The following is an 18,534-nucleotide window of genomic DNA, read 5'->3' as shown; positions in this document are numbered from 1 at the left end:
CAGGTTGTGCCACAGTCTAAGTAGGACAATTTTATTAAGGTTACAAAAATCTGCATTTTGCCAGAGAAATGTTAAAAAAGAAAAGAAACTTTCTAGTGGAAGTTGAAGTTGTTTTTTCTGATGGTTGACTTGAGTACTGGCACACTGAGTAAAAGTGCAGACAGATGTAAGAGTAAGCATTGCTGAATGTTTTGTAGTTGTTGTTTCTTCTAGAATGATGCCATGAAAATTTTAACAGTGAGCTGACATGCTTTTTTTTTTGTTTCTTTAAATATATGATTTGCTTACTGTTGTATCACTGATTGTAAATTATACTTTGAAATGCAGTGAAAATATTTCAGTACTTCACTCAAAATTGCCTAGTGGAAGATGTTTAAAGACAAGAAGTAGTTGGAGTGCTGTAGAATCAGGAGTTTGCTGACAGCAATCAGCAGCTCTTTGCTGCCATCATTGCTCAAATGTTCTGCAGCCTTAATGTATTGTGTGCAGTGCTTTCCCTAACTGAGCCAAGAGATTTCTGAACAATAGTTTTCATTTGTGATTAATAATTTGAGGTTTATTTTCTGTAGCTTTTCAAAGGGAGCAAACTGTCAGGGCACTTGTTCTATATATTACTTAGGAAGGCTACATACAGCCAGGGTCAAGATGCAGTCTAAGTCATGTCAAGCTTGTTTGACATTTCAGAGCTGTCCTGTCTCTCTGTAGGATGTGTGCTTGACTTCTGTTATCTTTTTCAGGTGTCACATAATGTACCTCCTATGTAAAGGGAATGGCTGCACATAAATATTTTATTTGAGAAGAAACCTACAGATTAGATTTTTGTTTTACTTCTTTTCTGTCTTTTATTTTTCTTTAAAATCCTTTTCAGACCTGCTCATGGTGTAGCTTGTCTGTAAGCTTGTCTCCTGTTGAAAATGGCAGTAGTTGTTTGCACTTGGAGAGGACAGGTTTAACACAGAGTCATTAAGGACAGTGAGTTTGCACTGTCTGAAATGAGTTACCTGGTCTTCCTAAGCCCCTTACGTGACTAATAAATAGTGAACAGTCACTCCTCTTTCTTGTCTCAGATGTGTGTGGTGTCTTTCACTGTGTCTGGGTAGATCTGCCAACTAGGACAGATGCAGGACACTAACACTCAACTGTTGCCTCTTCCTAGGCTCCTTGTCACACTCAGAATGTAGCAGTCCCAGCTTGATAACTCCTCCCCAGTCACCTCTTAACTTGGAAACGTCCTCCTTCACCAGCAGCCAGTCTCAGAACTCCCTTTCTACATTACCTAGGATTTCCATTAGCCCCGTATCTGTCGGAGAACGTAGAAAAGATAGGTAAGGCCCCCACATTTTTTGTTTATGATACCAATGTGTCTGAGGAAATTTTCTGTGTTTGTTTATTAGTCTGAAGGAATGTGAACATTTAATTTAAATGAGAAACATGGAGATGCAGAAGTGCATCTCAGGTCCTGTTATTGAATGTTTTTTTCTTTAGAAAGTATGTAAGAGATCTTTTTGTGGATTTTAAGAATAGGTGATTTCATCAAGGTTTTGTTTCTCCCATGTTAGACCAATGGTAACACCAAGTAAGAGCTGTTTAAATTTGTTTCTTCCATGTTAGACCAATGGTAACACCAAGTAAGAGCTGTTTAAATTCGAATATACCCTTTCAGTTCAACTACTTCACATGCTTATTTATGATAGCTTTGTTCTATACTCTAGAAATCTAAACAAAATTAAGACCTAGTAACATCTGATAGCTAAATATCAAGTGCCTTAGCACGGCAGAATATGTGCTCCAACCACTGTGCCTTGTTTCCATATAGCCAGATAACATGAAAAAGTGAGCACGTAACTGTAGAAGAACAGTACAGATGCAGTTTTACTGCAAACAGTACAGAACATATACAGATGCAATTTCACTGCTCTGACTGATCCCTTTGGCTGTATCTGGACCACTGCTAGTAATAGCATTCAGTATATGTCTATGTGCTTGCAGAATTGGAATCTAACATGACAGCTTTCTTAAAAACATGTGCTTTGTGTTTAATGACCTTATATCTCACAATGAATATTTCAAAGATACATTGCTTATAGTATCAGTCTTGGACATCTGTTTTCATTTTATCCTGATCTGGCTAGACTGAATATATGAAAAGGTTTACACAAATTCAAAGCATAGAACAGTAAGACACAAATTTGAATCAGACTTTTATTTCCTGTAAGGCAGCTAAATGCCATTCTGGCAGTGTAAAAGAGCTCTGATGTGTTGAAATAGGTGAGATTTGTCGACTTCAAGACCCTTTTGTATGCTTAATTTATGTAAAAACACTGACCATAAAAATGTGAACGATAATATTGTGAGGATATTCTGTATTTTAACTTTTCTGATGGTAATAAAAAGTTGTTCATAAAATGTTACGTGAAACTTTTGTCTTGTTTGAAGAATTTGTGACTAAGTTACTGTGGCATTTATAGAATGTCTTGTATACAAAGAACAGTGTTATTTGAAAGGAAATGTAAAGACGTTTTTGTGAATTTACATTCTTACTTCGGTGTGACACTTGTACTACATGTACTCAACTTCTGTTCTCGTATCAATGTTTCTCTGATTGTCACTTGCAAATTCCTAGTGTCTTTTCTCTTTCCCATGACTAATGATGTGAGTGTTCAGCTGAACAAGCTGGGGTTTTGGCAGTCTGTATCTCTGTGTCTTTGAGCACAAGATACATGTTCTGGACTCTGGGAAATAACAATTTTTGTTATTGTTGATCTTATTATTGAAGTACATCCAGGTTCCAACCCCATTGCTCTTGCTGTGCTTATGTGTAAACCATAGTCTGAATTGATTTTCTAAAAAGAGTATAATTCTGAGGTTTGGTGGTGGGTTTTTAAAGCAAAACAAACTATTAAACAGTTCTCAGTTTAGGAAAGTAGCTACTTAAATCTATCCTAAGAAATTTTTAAATTTTGGGGTGTTGTATAAGCATTCTGTTTCCCACAAAATACAAATAATTCATTTGGCCTTTCCCCAGATAAAATGAATAATTAAATAGATTTTTAAAAAATTCAATGTTTCTATTTGTTCTGTTGATTTTAATTTAAATTAAAATTAAAAGATCTCATCAATAAGGACTTTTCTCCTCTACTCTGTGTCTAGTGATTCTGGCATGCAGTCTGAATATTATAGAGAAGTGCTTCACTTGATTTTGATAAAACTGCTTATCAAATAAAACACCTTTTTAATGTTATCCTTTTTTACTTTATTAGTGCTTTGCTAATACAGGCATAATTATCTGTCATTCTGTTCTTACTAGAATTCTCAGATACATTTGTATAGGTTTGATTGCTTCTTACTCCAATCCGAAACAAATTAAAAATGGGTGTGGTAGATAAAAAAGCAGAAAGGTACAATAAACAAAGCTCCAAAAGATGCAGTTTTAGTTTTTAATGCAGAAATAGACCTTGGTACATTTTGTGACAAGAAGAAACTTCATATAATATTGCTTACGCGCTCTTAAGTGAGTGAAAAAATGATCAGTTTTCTGCAAGTTATCAGAATTTAGTTAATTTAGGTTACATGCAAAAAATGTGAGCATCAGTAATAAGTTCACTATGTGGGTAAGCAATTGCCTCGGGCATTACCTCTAATGGTGATGTGAGATGGCTGAATTCCAGACTTGCATTCGTGTCAGCAGCCACTAGTTTTTATCTCAGATGCATTAATAAACTGGCAGTCTATTGTGCCTCTGCTGCAGAAGGCTACCAAAAAGATCCCTTCAAAGACTGGCAATATGCATAGTTAGGAAACAATGTCCCCTTCCCTCTGTCCCCAGCCCCAAATCCTACTTTTCCCAAAAATACCCGTCCTCAGCCTCGCTCATTTTGGTGGTAGTGAGTGAAGTGCAGTTAACTCTTCTGGTTTCTGAAAAGCACAATAAAATAGTTTAAGCAGTTGGCACAATTTAGCTAACATACATATGGCAAAATGAAATGCTAGGAAAGAAAACATTCAAATTAATGCATGTCAAATGCAGTATAGTGGTATTAAAATAAAAAATACACCACACCTGGTGCCCGAGCTATTTCATTCGCACTGACCTCAACTGTTAATGCCTGGTGGTGCTTCTTGCTGTGTAGACATTTTCAAGTATTATAATAGTGAAAACCATGACTTTTTAGAAGGCTACTGTTGGTTTACGCACATCATGGATGGATCAGCCTCATTTGTACAGGTGGATACATCCCAAATATGGCGGTAGGAAAGGGGGATGTATCAGGGTATTCTTTTGTATAAGCCTTTTTCTTGTTATACTTACAAGTGTCTTACTTCTGTTTGTCTTGTTCTAAGTGTTCTTGTCTTCTCAAATCTTCTGCATCTTTCAGATATCTGTTCCGTAATAGGTCTTTTCTGAGAATCCCTGTGGCTCCTAGGCCTAGGTTCTCATCACTAAGGAGTTTGAGGTTGGCCTGATCTAAGGTTGTCCTTCTCGAGCAGTATTGCGCACTTTGTGCTTTTTTTACGTTTGGATAATTGCCCTGAGGAGAATTTGCATGGTAATTGTAATGCTACCATGCAAACTGCTGTCCTAATGGCTTGAGTTTGCAACTGCTTAATTTTCATTACTAATTTGTGTTTCCCAGCATACAAATATGAAATACTATATTTGTGCTTTGTTGTCCTTTGGTTTACCACGTTACTATTCATTATGTTTATTTTCACTGGCAATGAAGACTCCCAGCATTTGTATTTGTAACATACCCTTCTGGAATATGGTTTTACAATGACATATTATATACAGTGGTTCAATTACTTTCATATAATATGCATCTGGAAGCTTCTTTCCTATCAACTTCATGACCATTCTCTTTATAATTCATATTTACCATCATTTTTGGAGCAGTCATGTACCTGGTGTACACTTACTTCTCCACTGTACATTGCATGGTGATAAAGGAATGCATTTAATTAATGGGGCTTTTAAGTAACTGTTCAAAGCTGTTTTATTATTAAAGTTCAGACAGGAATAAATGTTGCATGTAACTTTGGTATTGTGGTGGTTCAAGTGCAATTTTTTCCAACTGAGTTTTAAATTTCTTTTTAAAAGGCCCTACATGGAAGAGCCACGCCATGTTAAAGTGCAGAAGGGTTCTGAGCCACTCGGGATTTCCATTGTGAGCGGAGAAAATGGTGGAATATTTGTTTCTAAAGTAACAGGTGGGAGCATTGCCCATCAAGCTGGCCTTGAATATGGTGATCAGTTACTGGAGGTAATTGTTTGCTTCCTATTGCTAAGGTTTAGTAAATCAGCTTGTATGACTGCAGCTGTATCTGCCTTCCCCAAAACAACTATGTTGTGCAACTTTGTGCACTGTGAGATGTAGCAAAGGGTACACTCTATTGTAATAGTTCATAATTGTGATTGTTGTGATATTTTCAGGGTTTATCATAAAAATAATTTCTTTTCATGGTATATCTTCATCTTGTCTTATATAGATGTAATTAAATTTTAAGCTAGTTAGTTTTCATACTTTATCTTAAACTTCAGTCCCAATCCCATACTCTGCCTGGTAAGGGGAGCACATTTTCAAGCAGCTGGCTTTTACCAAGGTTCATGCTGTTGTTGCTGTGCCATATTCTTAGCTAAGATACCTGGTTAACAATTATTTTTGTAGGCTCAATGATGTTTCTGCATACTGTGTTAGATAAACACATGGAGTAGCCTTTTGTAAAGTACAGAACTGCTTTGTAAGTGTAACATCGTGTTAAAGTACCTTCTGTTGCTCAGTGTGTTTCTGATACTAAAATAGACCTGAATAGATCTGAATTTCTTTAAATTCTGAATTTACTCATATTTGTGATCTGAACCAATTTGTATCAAATCATAGCACAGCTCAGAATATATATGTCTTTTAAGAGTGAAAGTATTGTTCAACTCCTTGTCAGGTTACAAAATACTTGAAAATTATGATGATTTCTTCCAAGGAGTAAACCCTAGAAAATCACTGTATAGCAATATTTTCATTCTCCTGTTTTCTCCAGTGGGAGTAAGTGAGCATTTAGACATTACACTAATTAGGACACTGAAAGAATGAGCTTGCTGGTTTCCATTTGCAAACTTGACATTCTGGTTTGTGCAATTTTCCCATAGTTTAATGGAATTAATTTGAGAAACGCTACAGAGCAACAAGCTCGACTAATCATTGGGCAGCAGTGTGACACGATCACTATTCTGGCTCAGTATAACCCACACATGTATCAGCTTGGCAATCACTCACGGTCAAGGTAAGCCTGGCTAGACCTGGAAAAAGACACCTCTCCTGTCCACACAATTATTTAGCTGATAGCTAACTTCTGTACACTTAATATGTTTGCAAATGTGAGCACATGTGTGCTGGTAAGTGTGATTGCTTTGAAAAAGAATGTGTGAACGCATGTTTGTCAAAAGAAGAATGCTGGATGCATCAAAATATATTTTCTCTTCTATTTGGGCATAATCCCTAAATATACTAACATAAAATCCAAGATGACTTCTTCCTAGGATTATGAAACTTTAGTACTTCAAGTATTTTTTACTTTTTTTTTTCCAAAATCGGAATTTCCAATATTAACTAGAGAAGGCAAATGACCTGGTGAAATTACCCATCCTATTTTGATGCATGATCGCACTTCAAAACAGAGCTTTGTCTTTCTCATAGACTTATGGTGAACATATGGTTTTTTGGCATGCCCATTTGAGTTAGAGGGTTTGGGTTTTCTCTGTTACTCTAAAATTGACTTACAGCCAAATTAAAAATTTTGAGTGGAAAATATTTGGCATTAACCCACCAGTCTTCTCTTTTGTTTTTTTACCTGTCTTAGTTCTCGCTTGGAGCCTGTGAGTAATCATTCCACCCCCCAAGGCAGCGGAGCTGCAACGCCTGACAATCATTCCGTGATCGACACTGTGAGTGAGCAGGACGAAGGGACAATGACACCCCCATCCAAACAAACCACTCCAACCACAAGTCCCCGGAATTCCTTAAGGTAGAGAGGGAAACTTCTGTCTTAAAGGAAAATAAATGGTCATGATTGAGATATGAAGGGCATTAAATCAGGAAGTATACTTTGAATGCTGTGTCTGGTTGAAATAAATCAGCAGAAGAGTTAAGTGGACCCCAGGATAGAAATGTACATGCTTTCAGACTGTTTCTGACACATGAGGTCTGCAAGGAATGAAGAAAGCTTTCTGATTGGTTTTGTTGGAAATGTGCTGTTTGTTGTTGAAGACTCTGTCTGTAGGTGACCTATTGCAAGTAATATTTCTAAAAATATACATTCTTCAGATGGCAAGTTGATTTTATGCATGGCAAATTTTTCAATTCTAGTACAGGTGTTATTTCTTTCTGTCAAAAGGGGCCCTGTGGACACAAACAAAAGGACCCCTGAACCTAGAATTGTTGTTGTTAAAAAATCCCAAGTTGATCTTGGGATCCAGATATGCGGTGGAAACCTGTATGGAATATTTGTCTCAGATGTAGATGATGACAGCCCAGCAAAAGGACCTGATGGACTAGTTTTGGGTGACATGATACTTGAGGTAAGCACTTCAGAAATGTCTACAGTGTACTGACTAATGGCTGGGATGGCATAAAGGGGGAGGTGCCAAGTGCTGTGCTGTCCCACAGTGAGGAATGTTCTGTGAGTGTGGGGTTCCTGCCCCAAAACCCAGGTAGGAATGGTCAGAAAGCAAACTTGAGTTTTGGCTGCAGCACATGAGCTGGATGATGTGAGCCTGGAGAACTATCACTGTTGATAGCACAGGATGCCCTGAAGTTGGAAGGACTCACATATGTCTACCTGTAATTACTGACTGCTCCCTTCATCCAAATGGGAAGCTTTGAATCCAATTGCTGTATGTAGGAGAAAGGCAAGGATGTGAAAGACACTGTGAAACAGATCAATTTTGATCTTGCCACTATGAAATTCTAAAGAGAGTTCAGGGAAAAACAGGTATTGTGTCTTTGACTCTGCTTTTTGTATCTGAAATAAGAATATTTATCTACTTGTCAAGACTGTTAAGGTGATAAACACACATCTTTTTGAGCTTTTCAGATACAAGTGAGCAGTGAGACTCTCCCTTTGAACTTCTAGCATCCAGATTTTGCTTTGTAATCATGTTTGACTTCCTTCAGACCACTTGCTATCCCTAAAAATACTAGGCGTTTTTTCAATGTGAATTTGGAGTCTCAGCTTACACTTGCACAACTTTTTCAAGTGCTCTCTCACAGTACCTGTCTGCTGTTCACACTTGAGTTTTTTGTTTCCCACTGTAATGTCTCAGTCTCTTGCTAGACATTTTAAGGTGCAAACTGTACTTGAGTTTCAAGTGACAAGACACATATAGAACCTGCAAGTGAGAATAATAAACTAATTTTGCGTGTTTTACAAGCTCATCTACTTCTATGGCTTGTTGAATACAATTTCACATCTAAAGGTTTATTTTTGTGTTTTGCAGTATGGGTCCATTGACATGCGAAATAAAACAGCCGAGGAAGCTTATCTTGAAATGTTGAAGCCTGGAGAAAATATCAAAATAAAGACTCAGTATAGGATAGAAGAATTTAACAAGATAAAAGAGCTTCCTGGAGATGGATTCTACATCAGGTATTTGAGCATGACTGGTAATGACAGCATAAGGCTGTTAGGGTAATATGCTGATAATATGCATATGAGAGAGAGGGAACATAATTTTGGCCACGTTTTTTTAAATTTGAAATTTACTGATTTATCCAGCTATTCCCTCACAGCAAGTACACAGTCAAGTATAGCAAGTCTCTCTCTCGCTTTTCACTCATGTGTTCCTGAGATGTAGAGCATGCCACTAATCTGTTAACTTCTTTCAGAAAAGGTGTGTTCTTCCCTTGAGTTGATGGAGAGCAGTTGCAGAGCCTGTTTGTCTTCCTTTCCAGAGCACTTTATGACCGTGTGGCAGAGATGGAGCAGGATTTAAGCTTTAAGAAAGATGACATTTTATATGTGGATGACACTCTACCACAGGGAAATTTTGGTTGTTGGATGGCTTGGCAGCTGGATGAGAATGCTCAGAAGCTGGAAAGAGGACAGATTCCCAGTAAATACATGTAAGTGACCTCAGTTACAGGATTCATCTTTAAAAAGTATTTGTCTTTACAAGTCTGACTAGTGAGATGTGATATAAAAGACTTGCTTCTGTTCTTTTTGGAAGATTGTAATTCTTAGATATGTCATTTTAAGGATGGCATACTTTAATATACATTGAATTAAATATATTGCTGTATCAAGTTGGTTTTAATGCTGCTAAATAGTAAACTAGAAATGACAATGTCCTGGGACACATCAGGCACAGCATCACCAGCTGTGATACTGTCAAAAGTATCAAAAATATAACTTTAAATACCAGCCATTTTGTCTGTTTTACTGTAGGATGGATCAGGAATTCTACAGGAGACACAGCATGTCTGAGGCTAAAGATGAAAACAGTTCATCTAAGACATTGTCAGCAGCAGCAAGGAGGTCATTCTTCAGAAGAAAGCATAAACATAAGCGGAGCGGTTCCAAAGATGGAAAAGACTTATTGGCTCTGGATACAATCAGTACAGACTCGATTCCTTTCTTGGATGGCAAGTACCTTTGTTATACTTGGGAGGGTTTTGCCTTACTTCTGTTTCATTTTTAATCAGGTGTAGCACAGCACAACAAATAATGTTAGTTTCTAATTGCTCTGAATACAAATGGTGATCATTATCTCTAATAAGAATTTTTTTTTTGGTCTTAAATTACAAACCAGTGTGTTTCAAAATACTTTTATAATTTCTTCCTGGACCTATTAGCATTACTATTTCATTTGGAGAGGGAGATTCTTTTTGATGCATAGTTTTGATCTTCCTTTCAACTATTTAATTTCAGTCCAGGTTGCTTAGTCTAGACAGAAATCCTGTGCACCACTCAACATCTCACTTTTATTTCTTCACTCCTTTAGAAAAATCATGTTGGTTACAATGCTTACTACCTTCTAAGAGCTCAACAAATCAAGCCAGAGATATCAAATGCTGTGTATTGTTGACAATTTTAGGGATGATTGGGGAAGGTGAGGAGTTCAGTTTTTTTAATTGAACATTAGTTTCATTTAGAAAAATGTTTAGTTTGAGTTATCAAGTGGAAAAATATCAATTATGACTGACCATATTTTGTATTTGTCAGGGGCCCTTTGCCCTCCCTTGCAGAGGAGGTCTTTTAATTCCTATAAGATGCTTCTGCTTTTTTGAGGAGTGCCTGGAAATGTATGCTTTTACAAATAAATATCTTCTGTGTGTGTAGATTCTGCAAGTTTGGCTTATCAGCGTGTCCAGAAAGTGGACTGTACCTCCCCTAGGCCTGTCCTTATTCTAGGACCTTTACTTGATGCTGTGAAAGACATGCTGGTCAAAGAATCCCCTGGCAAATTTTGCAGATGTCCCCTTGGTAAGTATGCCAATACAGCTAATTTACCCGTACTTAGAATACACAGTAGCAACATCAGTATAAATCAACAAAATGACAACACGAAGACGGATAACACCCCAAGAATCTGAATTTGCAGACATTGTCTTCTTAGCCTTGTTCTGTGCCTAAGGAACAGTAATGAAAGGAGATCTCTTCTGTGCAACAGAGGTTATGAAAGCTTCCCAGCAAGCCATTGAGCGGGGTGTGAAGGATTGTCTGTTCATCGACTACAAACGGAGGAGTGGACATTTTGATGTGACAACTGTAGCGTCAATAAAAGAGATAACAGAAAAGGTGAGTCTATTTTAATGCTGTAGTTCTTTGTACAATTTACATACTTATGTTGGGGGTGGAAATTATGTTAGCAGTGTCATCCTTTAAGATATTCAGGGAACTGTTCCCCAGGTTGCTAAATAAAATAAAACTTAGCTTACTTTTGCATGTGTTTATTTAAAATGAGCTCACCTTTATAGAAACTAGAAATGTTCTTGTTCTTTTACAGTATTACTAAATAAAGTTAGAAATAATGTTCTTAAATTCCATCCTCTATCACCTCCAGAAAAAGGACTTAATTTTTTAAACTATTCCATTTAATGCAGTCATATAGAATATAAACATCATCATAATCCTGGAGACAGATGTTACCTGAAGTCTGTTCAGTGCTTACAGGTTTCAATCCAACCACATGGCAAGTCCTATTAACACGTGTGTTTGCTCATGATTTCTGAAAGAGAAAATTAATAGGAATATATAAACTTTGAAAAAGTGTAATGCATATATTTCAGTCGAATTTTTCATGTCATAAGTTCTTCAAGTACCTTTTTTTTCTATCAATGCATGCTTTTGGTACTATGAATGCAATTTCTTGCAGTTTTTCATCTTTTATCTTTTGTTATAAATCCTTTGGGTACAAATTGCTCAGTAGTCCCAAGATGCTATATGTATGGCAAAACTCTGTTGGGTTGCTATGATTTAAGTAGGGGAAGAAATGGGGGATTTGCATGTGTGCTTGTGCTCTTTAACTGAATGAGTGTTTTGCATTTACATTTGATCTTAGGATTGTCATTGTCTGCTTGACATCGCTCCTCATGCCATCGAACGGCTCCACAGTGTTCATATCTACCCTATTGTAATTTTTATTCGCTACAAAAATGCTAAACAAATCAAGTAAGTCTGTGAGGGGTATAGTTCAGGGATGTTTATTCTACCTTAAAATAAGTCTAAGTTTACCTTTATTGTTTATTTCATCCTAGTCATGTTAAATCTCTTAGGACAGCCACAGAGATTGGCTCAGTTGATCAGAGCCTGGTGCTAATAACACCAGGGATGTGGGTTCTATCCCTGTATGGGCCACTTACTGATGAGCTGGACTCAGTGATCTTTCTGGGTCCCTCCCAACTCAGAACATTCTGTGATTCTGTAAAATGGGGAAAATAGTCCTTATAAAACCCACTGTAAGGTATATGGTCTTAAATTCATTTGGATTGCATGACAATTAAGTAAATCTGTCAAAGAAATCCATGGAGACCAAACTGAATGTCCGCTAGGAGGATCTTTCCTGCTAACCTTGCAAGACTGATATGGGTGTGATCCATTGACATGTTGACCATGACAAAGAGCTGTTCTTCATCTTCTTAAAAAGGCCAATTGATTCATAGCCTCAGCTTTCCCACCTTCATTCTCCAGTGAACAAAGCAAGGGAAGTCCCCTTTTGCCACATAGTGCATATACTGTGGTCTTCTCAGGCTGTGTTCTTTCAGTAATTGTGAAATTCCTGTTTGAATATAGCCAGGAACAGAGCACAGGATGTGCAAATGCCAGTCCCTCCCCTGATGTTTGAAAAAGCCTTGACACATTTTGGTAGATTGATTTGGCAAGAAGGGAAATAATCTCCCAATGTGAATATTGAGAAACATTTTGCTAAGAGATCTTATACTTGGGCTGTCTTTGTATCTAAAGTTGAAGACTTCTTATATTCTTAATCTGTAGGTAAATTAGACTACTATAAAGAAGATAAGTATCACTACTTTAAAGTAGAAACAGGATGTAGAGCAATGAGATGTATTTCATTACCACTATATGATTGTGTGCTTAAATGATGAATGGACCTGTCATGTTTTGACCACCTTTGGAAGTGAAATTGTCACCATTACAGCTGTTTCCTTTTTTTGGAAAGAAACAATGGTCAAACTAGTCAAGCAAGGATTTCTGGTAGTCATCAGTATAAGTTGCAGTGGCACATTTTGTCTGCCTGTTGTGTGCAGCAAAAGTTTGTCCAAACACACTTTTCAATATAGCACAAGCTCTGTTGCCATTCTCTGAAATGCACTGCAGCAATGGTAGGTTAGTTTAGTAATTATGTTTTTAAATAATTATTTTGGCATTTGTATTTCTGTTTTTTCATCTTTTATTTTCAAGAGCTTGTGTAATAGAAAAAGACACATCTCAAAAATGTGTCATAGATGTGATAACATGGAAATACTAAGTTTACTTGGTGCTCTTCATAAGCCCATAGAAGAGTGATGCTTGTGCCCAGCTTTGTGTAAGGAGTACTGGCATGTATATGAGATGATGATCCAATTAATATGAACTGGAAAAACTTATATTCCTTCTTCATCCACTGCCTCCCAGTCTCTGAAACTTTTAAAGAAATACCATCTTGGTCTGAGAGCAAATAAATTTGTTAGCACTGAAATGGGTCCTGATGACTGTTGATGCTGCTGAGACACAGTAGATGGCACTCTGGGCCTATGAGTCTGCTTGCATGTGACTTAGCCTTTCCTATTTGCCCGAATAGAGGCACTCTTCAAGTCCATTAAAAAAATTATTCTTATACGAGGTGTTTCTTTTTTTTTATTCCTGTTTTTTTTTTGTTTTTTTTTTTCAGAGAGCAAAAAGACCCAATCTTCCTGAGGGACAAAGTTACACAAAAGCATTCCAAAGAACAATTTGAGACAGCTCAAAAAATAGAACAGGAGTATAGCAAGTACTTTACAGGTTAGTATTTAATAAAACTTTCAGTAGGAACACAGTGGTAATTTAATCCATTTGAATTTTAATTCAAAAGATCAATGTCCTTTCAATGAGCAGCCTTTTTTTTTCATTCTGCCTTCCCTTTTGTCTAACTCAAGTTCTGTTATTTTATTTTACCAGAAGAGGAAGTGTCAAGATAGAAATCTCCTTTGTTCTGAATAGTAGAATCTTATGACCTTAAGAGGTTCTGGAAAGGTTTCTTTACTAGCCAGTAGTATACAAACTATGGTCAAGATTTGATGATTTGACATAGTGTTGTCAGTGTTATACCATGTGAGGAGTAGAAGGGTTTTCTAAATTGTAAAAATCAAACAAAACAACAGAAACCCGTGGCAGTTTAAACCAACAAATGATGATTGCCAAAGGTCCGTTCCAACCTCAACCCTTCTGTAATTGTGCGATTTTGATTTGTGAGAGATACTTTAAATGTTTCAACAATGGAAAAAAAATTATCCAAGGTTTCTTGAGCATGCACTGGAATTTGGAATAATTAAATTCAACTTTAGAAGCCTTTTTAACTTCATAAAATTATGAAATCAATCTTGCATTGTGGTCTTTTTACTAGAGAAAAAAAACAAACGGTGTTTGGAGATTCTCTGGTCACTTCAGAGTATATTTCCATGTGGTTCCACATACCTAGAATTGTATCCCCACTCTTTTGAATGTATCTTGATGTTCATGGCAACAAAATTTAAGTAGAAGAACAAACACCTTAACTAGCCAAAACCTAACTTTTCCTCCCCTGAACAGTGGGATTCTTAAAGAAATATTTTGAGGCATAATTGCTGAGTGCAGAGAGACAAAAGGGTGTGTTTAGTTTAGAGCTCTCTCAGTGGAGAGAAGTCATGTGTTCTCAACAAAATATTCTTCCTGAGAGAAGTCATGTGTTCTCAACAAAATATTTTATAATAGCCATACAGATGTTTTTTACATGGTGCATACTAAACCTACAGAGAACTTGACATGCACGTGGCCAAATTACATCACCACGTGTTATCTTCTGCTTCTTGTTTAGGCGTTTGTGGCATTTTAGTTTGAGCCTGACAGGGGAAGGGGCACTCAGTCTAAGAGAGTCTTATGTGTGTCTTCTCAGATGCCCTGTGGGAAGGGCCTCCTTCTGTTGGTGCCTCTGTGCAGTGGGCTCCAGCTGTCATCCACACTTCCAGATGCTGGTAGTCAGAGAGGGTTGGTGTTCAAATTGCACTGACATTGAAGCTTGTTGAAGTTTTAATACTGTACATGAAATAAGCCTGTAGATAGCACGTAGATAGATAGAAGCATGTTGTATCTGTTGGGTTAGTCATGGAGCTATAGGTCATACTCTAACTACTAAGAGCTCTTTAACTACTTCACTGAGTTCAGTTTTTGACTAATGATTTTCAAGTTAGCTTTGTTTCCTCTACCAAGTTGTGAACATAGTGTGTTAGCTGAATCACTTCTTGCCTGCCATTTGTCACTTTTCATAGACCTTTTCAGTTACTGTGTTCTGTATCCAAAGTCACCTGACATCATTAACTGTAGTATATATTGCAGAGCCAAGTATTATATATTATGTGACATCGTATTTTCTCAAAAAGAAAAATTATGCCTTAAGCTGTGTAAGACTTTCCATACTTTTTCAGCATTAGTGATAGCTGTAGCCAGAGGCTTTGCTGGCTGTAATATTTCTCAAGTCAAAAAGTTCCTCCATTTTTAAGTATTGAAGACAGTATGTTCTCCTCTCATGTGCCAGTGGTGGCATTTTACTTTTTATGCTTAGCAAGGGTAGAATAAAAGGTGTTCGTTTATCTTGTGAATTGATTTTCAGGGAGTTGCTTGCTGTTGGTGTTTTGTTCCTTGAATCTGGTTGACGATAAGAATTGGAGTAGTAACCACTGCTGTTTTATTTAGCTCAGCGATCTGCGAGCTGCTCATAATTTACTTCTAATATTTGTAAATAGTGTCTAGTTGCTACAGCTATAGTCTCTATGTATATTACCCCGTAAATATAAAACTCTTAACACCACATGTTGAACAGAGAAGGTTTATTATAACAGGTTCTGACCATCTTTAGACTTAAACTTTGCCACTTGATGCCTCTGAAAATAGTACATGGAGGCCACTTACAAAACAGTTGTCTTAGCTGATTATAGCCATCAGTTCCTTGACTTCCCTGGATTGTTTTAGGAGCTAGCAGAAGAAACTGTGCATTGAATGCTTGACCTCTTTGCTCTGTTTATTTTTTTTTTTAATAGAGACATGCATCTGTCAGATACTGAGTTGACTTGCTTAATTCTGATCTGTTGATAAATACTTCAGAGATAAATGCAGAAGACTGCTCTTGGTAATTGCTCATAACTTTTTGTTCCCATCTCATTTGTATGTGGGGCTTCTTTTTCTGCAGGCATTGTCCAGGGAGGAGCCCTTTCAAGCATTTGCACTCAGATTATGACAACTGTCGACCAAGAACAAAACAAGGTCCTGTGGATCCCAGCTGGCCCACTGTAGATTTATTTTGCTGTGAAACTACTTTGCAGATGTAAATAACCAACTAACTTTCTACCCAACGGACTCAGTTCATTTCTGTCTTTATAAAGATATCCATAAGTGATTTCTGTTTTGTGAAGGGGAATGATAACACTGAACACACGAGGACCTGACAAGGCATGTGGGAAGGGCAGATCATCACTTCACCAAGCTTGTCTCTCACATCGTACGTGTACACGTGACAGGTTGTCACGAGGGTGGTGACCTGCGTGTACTTGTCCATGAGTAATGAGTTTAACAATGCTGCAAAACCCTGTAGAATGACACGTTTACAAAAACCTTTTCAAAGTATTTGGTTCTTGCTGTTTACTTGAATGTCTTTGTTTGTTTTGTTCTTTTTTTAACTCTGTGTCCTTTCACTTAATGAGGTAACTCTCCAAAATGGAGTGAAATTTCTGAGAATGAGCGGATGGTTCATGCGCAGTGTGACTCTTAGTAACAATTTTGATCATTTCTAAGCACGTTGTTGATTTGGCAACCAGGTAATAATGTGGGATTGAATCGGTACGTCTTGGGAGTAAGCTCAAAAGGAAGTACGCTCCTACACAGGGCAGACCACTGTTTGTATCCTGTCAATGCTTGTCTGTCAAAGATAGCGTTTCTTGTTTTATGCATGAAGCTAATATTTAAACATCATAATGTATCTAAGCAATCCAAGTTTAACATGTGTTGACAAATAATAATTCTTGGTTGTTGGGCCTGGATTAAGTACAGGTGGGGTAGAGCTATAAACTAGGCCTAGCATGCTGTGTTCTGTCACTTTTAGATACTGTAAATATGGAAAGCTTATGTTGGTGCAATTTTGCAGGGTAATTCTTAAGCTTTGTACTTCAGTGTGTAGCATTCACATAGACTGTTTTTATTTAAGAGCTGACACAGTTTTAGGGCTTTGGTTAAAAGCCTTTAGAAAGGTACTAGATTGTTAGTGTTTTCACTGTCAAAAAATAAGTGATGGTTTAGTTTTGGTTGCAATACTTATTTACCTGTTGTACCAAACTCTATTATATTGGTTCCCTTTTTGTTTTTTTGCACTTCTGACTCTGTGTTCCTAACACAGGTTTTGTACCTGTTTCTTCTGTCTCTTGTGCCATGTTTCCTGAGTACTGTATTTTAATTGTTTTTAAAATATTATTTGAGTAGACCTGCTTCTCAGTCACTGTTTCTAACATTTCATTATGTAGGGTATCTAATTTTACACTACAGGCTGTAATTTTGCTTCTGTTTGCAGCTTTTATAATTAAAAAAAGGGATTCTTCTTGCACAGTTCTTCAAGAAAGATCTGGTCCTAAATTTAAATTCTGTTTTACAGTTGGTATTTTATAGTTCAAAATACTTCTTATAGTATTTGTGTAGTTATACACTATATACAGTATTCTGAACTATAAAAACATCTAAAATATATATAGTATTATACCATACTATTATAATACTGTATATATAAATTAATAAATATTAAATTGAATGGATTAATTAGTAGTTAAAGTACTTCTCATGGTGAGGGACAGAAGTTGTTTTTTGTTTATCTCAATTTTTTGTTTGTTTTGTTTGTTTTTTAAAGTTCGAGATCTTAGACTCCAGTGGTACAACTGAAACAGACAGGTACTGTTCTGACATGGATTTTTCTGTACTACAAGAAAATGTCACTTTGTATCAAAAAAAAGTTAAAGAAACTGATTACTAAATAAAGGTCAATTTCTGTAACTTCACTTGTGTGTAACGGGTGCATAGAGCTCCTGCTCTTCTTAACTCTGTTTAGTTGAGTTCTCATATCAGGTTTGAAATTTTGACTAAAATTGGCATATCCACCTGATAGTTTCAAATACCCACCCTGAGAAGGAGTTTGTTTTGTGCTCTTGCATATCCTTGGATGCATAAATACCAGAGATGTTCACAAACTGTAGGACATGAGAAGTTAGATGTTGGTTTGTGTTAACATTTTCAACGGTCTGGCCCATTGGTGTTAGGGATTTCAAATGGAAATGCAGTTGATTGGATGGAGGCTTTAACTGAAGGAGTCTATCACTGATATTTTCAAGGGATTGTCACTGGGGAAAAGTGAGAATATTGGCTCAAAGGCACATTGTAGAATGCTCTCAGTTTTTACACTTGTGACAGTCCAGTCTCTTTTGTTGACTGAGTTATCCAAAAGCCTAGGGAAGATAATTATGTACTAATTTTTCTGCTTTATCAGTTTCTTTATTCTCAGATGCCAGATAGTCAGCTTCAGCATGAGCCCAGTTTGTGGATGGACAAGTCTTGTAATCTGCATAACTGGTAATAGCCTTTAGTCATAAGGACTTGCACCTTACCTGCTCTTGAAAAAGCCACACCACGGTAACAGCATCTAATAGGGGATGAAGAAAATGAGAACAGGCAGGTTCTGGCAGGTAGGTAACAGCCATACATTGCATATCATCTGATCACAACCAAGTAGAACTGAAGTCATGAGTGAACACTAGGAGGAGATGCCCTTAGCTCAGA

The 18,534-nt window shown here is 36.9% G+C and overlaps 1 protein-coding gene across 4 annotated transcripts in view; it reads left to right on the top strand.

The window, feature by feature from the left end:
- The window catches only part of DLG5 (discs large MAGUK scaffold protein 5), a 97,405-nt gene extending 79,646 nt beyond the window's left edge, over positions 1 to 17,759 (top strand). For 2 of the 4 annotated variants that reach the window (XM_054515513.1, XM_054515512.1), the window contains exons 21-34: positions 1,157 to 1,325; positions 4,377 to 4,454; positions 5,099 to 5,261; positions 6,143 to 6,276; positions 6,853 to 7,017; positions 7,387 to 7,570; positions 8,489 to 8,637; positions 8,943 to 9,113; positions 9,436 to 9,632; positions 10,330 to 10,473; positions 10,661 to 10,788; positions 11,552 to 11,661; positions 13,382 to 13,491; positions 15,911 to 17,759. In XM_054515513.1, the coding sequence (XP_054371488.1) occupies positions 1,157 to 1,325; positions 4,377 to 4,454; positions 5,099 to 5,261; positions 6,143 to 6,276; positions 6,853 to 7,017; positions 7,387 to 7,570; positions 8,489 to 8,637; positions 8,943 to 9,113; positions 9,436 to 9,632; positions 10,330 to 10,473; positions 10,661 to 10,788; positions 11,552 to 11,661; positions 13,382 to 13,491; positions 15,911 to 16,014 (2,006 nt within the window). In that variant the 3' untranslated portion in view covers positions 16,015 to 17,759. The remainder of the gene's footprint in view (positions 1 to 1,156; positions 1,326 to 4,376; positions 4,455 to 5,098; positions 5,262 to 6,142; positions 6,277 to 6,852; positions 7,018 to 7,386; positions 7,571 to 8,488; positions 8,638 to 8,942; positions 9,114 to 9,435; positions 9,633 to 10,329; positions 10,474 to 10,660; positions 10,789 to 11,551; positions 11,662 to 13,381; positions 13,492 to 15,910) is intronic. The other 2 variants (XM_036386050.2, XM_036386049.2) reach the window with 1 other exon arrangement.
- Positions 17,760 to 18,534: the final 775 nt, after the last annotated feature.

This window comes from Molothrus ater, chromosome 8 (assembly GCF_012460135.2).
Source record: "Molothrus ater isolate BHLD 08-10-18 breed brown headed cowbird chromosome 8, BPBGC_Mater_1.1, whole genome shotgun sequence".
Lineage (NCBI taxonomy): Eukaryota > Metazoa > Chordata > Aves > Passeriformes > Icteridae > Molothrus > Molothrus ater.
The sequence above is the reverse complement of the archived record's forward strand: the minus strand, read 5'-3'. Positions and strand labels throughout refer to the sequence as shown.